Source organism: Arachis ipaensis, chromosome B10 (genome assembly GCF_059453495.1).
Source record: "Arachis ipaensis isolate K30076 ecotype BB chromosome B10, ASM5945349v1, whole genome shotgun sequence".
NCBI classification, from domain to species: domain Eukaryota; kingdom Viridiplantae; phylum Streptophyta; class Magnoliopsida; order Fabales; family Fabaceae; genus Arachis; species Arachis ipaensis.
Window position 1 is genome coordinate 7,737,362 of NC_142435.1, and position 6,026 is coordinate 7,743,387.

General features: G+C 35.1%; 1 protein-coding gene across 1 annotated transcript; it reads left to right on the forward strand.

Moving 5' to 3' along the window:
* The first annotated feature begins 274 nt into the window (after positions 1-274).
* On the forward strand, positions 275-5,447 carry LOC110268226 (uncharacterized). The gene is made up of 6 exons (XM_021114124.2): positions 275-433; positions 3,079-3,799; positions 3,878-4,093; positions 4,361-4,480; positions 4,794-4,895; positions 5,004-5,447. The coding sequence occupies exons 2-4, from the start codon at positions 3,590-3,592 to the stop codon at positions 4,460-4,462; spliced, it is 528 nt and encodes a 175-aa protein (XP_020969783.1). The 5' UTR covers positions 275-433; positions 3,079-3,589; the 3' UTR covers positions 4,463-4,480; positions 4,794-4,895; positions 5,004-5,447.
* Positions 5,448-6,026: the final 579 nt, after the last annotated feature.

The following is a 6,026-nucleotide window of genomic DNA, read 5'->3' on the forward strand; positions in this document are numbered from 1 at the left end:
AAGGTTTTTATTTTGTAATTTTTATATTTTGGTAGAATATATAATATTGTAGTTTTAATGTTATTTTGGTAGAATATATAATATTGCAAATATAAGTATTCCTTTTTATTTGTAATTAGGAAAACCTGGAATTTTTAGTATTATATTATCAATTTAATCCACTTCAGGTTAGATATTTTTTAAATTCTTCAAGGCCCACACCACTATATAGTAAAACTAATTAAATAGTTATACTTCCTCACTTCGCTCAAATCGCAGGTACACCTCCACTATTCTCTAGCTGGATCCTTATTTTCGATACACAAGTTGTCTTGCCGTGGAAAGTGGTCTTCTCATTGTCGCCGTTGAGCATCATAGTCGGAGTTGTTGCGGCATTGGCTCTTTGACAGTCATCAGCCAAGTCCTCTTTCACACGGTCGTCGTGTTCATTGAGGTAACAAGTTCCCATCTTCATCCTACTCCTTATCTTCCTCCTATTGCTTCAATTTCTTATTTGTAACCTGTCAAGAGTGAATGGGTGCACTATATGTCATTGCTATTATGAAGAAATTCACATTACTTGACATCCGCTGGTCACTGGTTCCAATTAATTGCATTGTTGACCATATCTAATCACGTGCAATCTTTCCTGCATCTTTAATTTATATCACCTTATCTTCAAGTCCAATTCAATGTGGGGGGGGGGGGGTATGAACAATCACAGCTAAGTTTGATGGGTTTGGGGGGTTGCATGTTCATATCTTCATTGTAACTAGAAAAAAAGGGTTAAAAAAATATGCCTTCTGTTTTATTGCATTAATTTCTGTTTTAATTGTTCACAACAGGTGATGATGGCTGTTAACTCTAGGCATAGTTTCTTAATTAAAAATATCTGAAATAGTTACACCTGTGAGAAATAGGGATATTAATAATGATAATTAATAATCGAATGGATTAGATGTTGCTCATGCAGATAGAGAATTAGAGAATCTAATAATTTTTATATGCACTGTCAAATAAGTTTCATTATTTCCATAGAATGTCCTCTTCTCTTTATTGGTTTCGTCCTATGTTTACACGTTTGCCTTTAGCTTTTTTTTTTTACTTTATATATAGTTGGATAATTTGGGGAAAAAGGTTCCATTTATATAATTAATATATGTACATATATCTAATGTTATTTTCTATCTATAGATAACATGATGCGGCATTACTACTGGTACCTGTTTATTAGTTAAACTCAGTCCATTTAAGGGAGAATAATACTTACCTACTTCACAAACGCACTGTTGGAAGAACTAATTAATCACATGATGTTATTAATGAGTGACATGATGGACCTCTCTATCTAATTAGGTAGGCACATTCACCTCACAATTAATAATAACCCTTTGATTAAGGAGTTATGTTTGTCATCTTGTCAAAGTAGCTAGTGTTGTGCTTCTTTAATTCTTTTATAATTATTAATGTATCCTTTTAGACAATATGAGAGGATCACTGATCAGGAGACATGCATATAGAATTCTTAAAGCCAGATATCACGATCAACTTAAAAATTAAAGGGAAAAGAAAAAAAATTACTTCATTGCATAACTAGTGTGAAACATTGCATAAGATTTGATGGGTTTGGGGGGTTGCATGTTCATATTTTCATTGTAACTAGAAAAAAAAGGTTAAATAATGTGGCCTCTGATTTATTGCATTAATTTCTCATTTAATTTTTCCCAAAGAGTAATGATGGCTGTTAACTTTAGGCATAATTTCTTAATTAAAAATACCTGAAATGTTACACTAGTGAGAAAAAGGAATATTAACAATGGTAATTAATAATCTAATGGAGTAGATGTTGCTCATGCAAATAGAGAACTATAGAAACTAATAAATTTTACATGCACCGTCAAATAGGTTTCATTGTTGTCATAGATTGTCCTATTCTCTTAATTGGTTTCCTCCTCTCTTTACACGTTTGCATTTGGCTTTTGTTTTTTTTTAATTTATATGCAGTTGGATCATTTGGTAAAAAAAGGGTCCATTTATATATATATATATATATATATATATATATATATATATATATATATATATATATATAATGTTATTTGCTGTTCTGTGACATAGTTATAATTAGGGGTGCACATGGGTCGGGTGAAGCCAGGTTTGATGTGATCCAGACCCGGCCCGAAATATACACCGGGTCTATTTATTAGACCCGAACTCGGCCCTAGACCCGATGAAACCAATACACTTTCGGGCCACAATTATACCGGGTGAAAACCGGACCGTTAACATTACATTACGTTGATGCCTTCTTGTAAGCTAGCATGTAAAAATATCCAAATTTCCAAGACTCCAACCATTAGTTAACATGGTAAAATTCACTTAGAAAAATATAACAAGAACCAACCCTTCTTCAAAATTAAAGCATAACCACAATCAATACTAAAGTATAACCATAATCAATACTAATATTGTCTAATAATACCAAATATTTAAATCAATACAAATAACACAATTTTATGTATTAGTCTAAAGTCTTATGCATTCTAAACATAAAGCATTAATTTATAGTCTTATAATGACTAATAACAAAAAATATTAATGTTTACAATACTTAAATTCCATATAAGAATAGTCATGATCCATCACTAATAAGTAATAACACAAAATATTAATTGTGTATAATGACCGGGCCACCGGGCCGACTTCGGGTGACCCGAGTTATGGCCCGGACCCGACCCGAAATAATGACCGGGTCTATTTTTGAGACCCGTACCCGACCCTAAACCCGATGAAATCACACCAAATTAGTCCTTAAAGTGTTCGGGACCGGACCGGACCTTCGAACCGGGTCGGGCCTTCGGACCGGGTCGGGTCTATACACCCCTAGTTATAATGTGAGTAATTCTATTAGCCTAAGACACAGTAGTTCTATTAAAAGCCTGTAAATGTATATAATTTTAATTAATATCCACTGTTTAACTATGAGAATTTAATATAACACAAAAGGTGAAAGAGAATCACCAGTTATTTGTTTGTTAATTATTTTATTGGTCTAAGATTAATTAATGTTATTTTGCATGTTACATGTATTTATACTAGGATTTTAAGAAGCCCAGCAAAGCTCGTTACACAAAATGCACTAGAGTGCAGCCACCACGTCAGCAGCCTGCTGCTGCACCTCTGGCGTTTTCACCATCCACTGACGATGACTGGCTCATCTCCCCGTCCCCTAGTAACAGTGGGGTCGCTGCTATGGCTCCTCTCCAACCCTTTCCTCCGCCCAGAGCGAACCAAGACCTGAGCCACAGACCGCTAACGGTGTACAAGTAATGGAACCGTGCAATGAAGACATGGACACGGAGGCGAACGAGGTAGATTCGTTTGACACACATTGACAGAATGTTTGCTACTTCTGATGCCGAAAAGCGCAAAGGACAGAAGACTACTGAGTTTTAGGATGTTGATCTCATTGGTAACAAGTGTTGAACCATACGACTTTTTAATTGATTAGCTAATTAAATAGTTATGTTTCTCACATGTTGGGCACATTGGACACAAAAATCACATTTTTTTCTTTATAGATTCTGATGGAATAGTCAAGCACGCTAAAATGAATGTGAGGGAGGCTGTGGAGCAGTCTCTTAATGGTAGCAAGATCATACTGAGGTTCAACGAGGAACTGCAAGCAGTCGGAGATGGAACTGGCCTGTTGAGCGGCATTCTAGGAGCGCTGGGTTCTGATTACAGCAAATTTTCTATCTGTGAGAAGAGTTGGGCAAAGGTGCAGGGCAAAGACAGGGTTTATGATGATTGCATAAAGGTAATGACTTTTGGCATTGTTTAATCATATCAAACATTTCAACTTACAATTACTTACAGTTGGACATTGTCATCGCAGGAGATGTTCCACTTTCAGGAAGATAGCGGTGGTAGAATCAAGAATACATTTTTGCAACAAATGGGGAGGTCCGGGAAGGATACAAGGGGGAGGCTGTATGACTCGCATTACAAACCAACTTTGACACTTGAGGAGAATCTTAACAACCGCCCGGAGGGAATTCCTAGAGAGCATTGGAAGTGGTTCATTGATTATCGTAATGATCCTGCAACAAAGGTAACCCATTTTTTAAGTAGCCCTCGTCTTTAATCATTAGGTTCCAGATAAACGCATATAATAACAACTAATTTTCAGTCGTAAAGATTATTTTATTGCATTCAAGCTTTTTTGGAGTTAGATACATTATTTTTCAAAGAAAGAGAAGAAGAACATATATATAAGTAATACACCAGAGTAACATAGAAATATAAGATCATTTAACTATTTATGGTACACAATGTATTCATTATGTGTCTAACCAATCTCATTGTTGATTTTTAATAGGCGAAGTGCAAGCAAAACGCGCTAAATCGAAAGAAGCAACTTTACACGCATAATAGCGGTTCTAAAAGCTTGGCTAGGGCAAGGAAAGAAGAAGTAACATAAATTTGAAATCAAGTATAGGTGCCTATCTTTATCTCGATTAATTCCCTTTTTTTAAGCACTTCAATCTTCAATTTTGACTTATAAGGAATTGACAAGTGATGCTGATTTTCAAAAAAGTATTTCTAGAGTTATTAAAATAATTTTACTATTTAAATATAATCAACTGCTCAATCCTTAAAAAATAAATGGAGCAATCACTAGATACCTTATCGATTGAGACAAAATAAATTAGTTGGTATGTAGTTTGGATTTATGTATAGAGTAAAACAACCAAAAATTATTGGAAAAATTTAAAGAAGTGAAATTTATGGTATAAATTGTATTGTCACAGTCGCAAAAATAAGGTAGGAGAGTTAGTAGGGGAGAAGTATGGATCCTAAAGCACAAACGACCTGATGGCACCTATATACACGAAGAAGCTTAGAGGATTCGTGTAAGTAAACTTAATCATTTATGTTGTAACAAGTTGAGTTTAATTATTAAAATTTCTTGAGTGTGCTATATTCCTAGTGTGATTGTGTATTTTTATTTATGCCTGCAGGAAAAAATATCTGAGATTGAGCAACTGGATGAAACTACAAGAATATTGTCAGAAAATGATTCCCTTGCCCAAGCTCTCGGTAATGCTCTCGGTAATGAGCACTCGGGTAGAGTGCGTGGCATAAGTATAAGACCGACACCAAGTCAACTCTTCCGACCGAGTTCGTAGCCGTCGGTGGATAGAGCTCAAATAGAAGAGGCCTAAAGGATGCTGTGTGAACTACAGGCAGAGGTGACGGCCGAAAAATTGAAAAAAATAGTAGCAGAGAAAATGAAAAGGCAGGCAATAGAGAGTGTGCTGAGTTATCTGGTCCAACAGCAAGGTGGGGAGCTACCACCAAACATCACTGCACAGATGAATTCTTTGGATAGACATGGCGAAAAATAGAAATTAGGATATATGTGATAGTTTGTTTTTCGGTATATGTTTTGTTTATGTTAACTATGCAGCATTAATCAATAGCCAAATATTTTACTTTTTTGGGTGACTATTGAAATACTTTATTGATGTTAAAATAAACATATTAGTTTGTTTCGCAGTTAAATATTCATGATTTTTTTCCTGTAATTTAGAATTTTAGAGAAGAACGATAAGATTCTTTAAGTAAAAAACAAAAGATTAAAAAAAACCCCAGGATTTTAAAATAAATCAAAATAAAATAATATATTAAAAAAAGTAAAATAGCGGCGGTTTAAAACCGTCGGAAATAAAATTTTTAAAAATGCTGCAGCAAATTGCGGCGGTTAAGAAACGTCGCAAAAATATGAGAGAAATACTTTTGGTAATATAGCGGCGGTGGTTCAACGCAAAATACTTGATTTCGGCGGTTATGCCAGCGGTTGCTGGAAACCGCCGCAAAATATCATACCCGCGCCCTTATGCGCTGCAGTTGCTGTGTCGCTGGCTTGATGTTTAGCGGCGGTTTAAAACTGCCGCTAATCTCCGTTTGTCCTGTAGTGAATCCACAAAGAGCTCTAAGTTGACCATTCGTCTCAAGCAAACCATATTTAAGCGGAATAATAA

Excerpts from the sequence above, each read along its gene's own strand:
- LOC110268226 (XM_021114124.2), top strand. The coding sequence starts at position 3,590 with ATGAATGTGAGGGAGGCTGTGGAGCAGTCTCTTAATGGTAGCAAGATC. Across the intron at positions 3,800-3,877 it reads TTTATGATGATTGCATAAAG|GAGATGTTCCACTTTCAGGA; the intron begins GTAATGACTTTT and ends TTGTCATCGCAG. Across the intron at positions 4,094-4,360 it reads GTAATGATCCTGCAACAAAG|GCGAAGTGCAAGCAAAACGC; the intron begins GTAACCCATTTT and ends GATTTTTAATAG.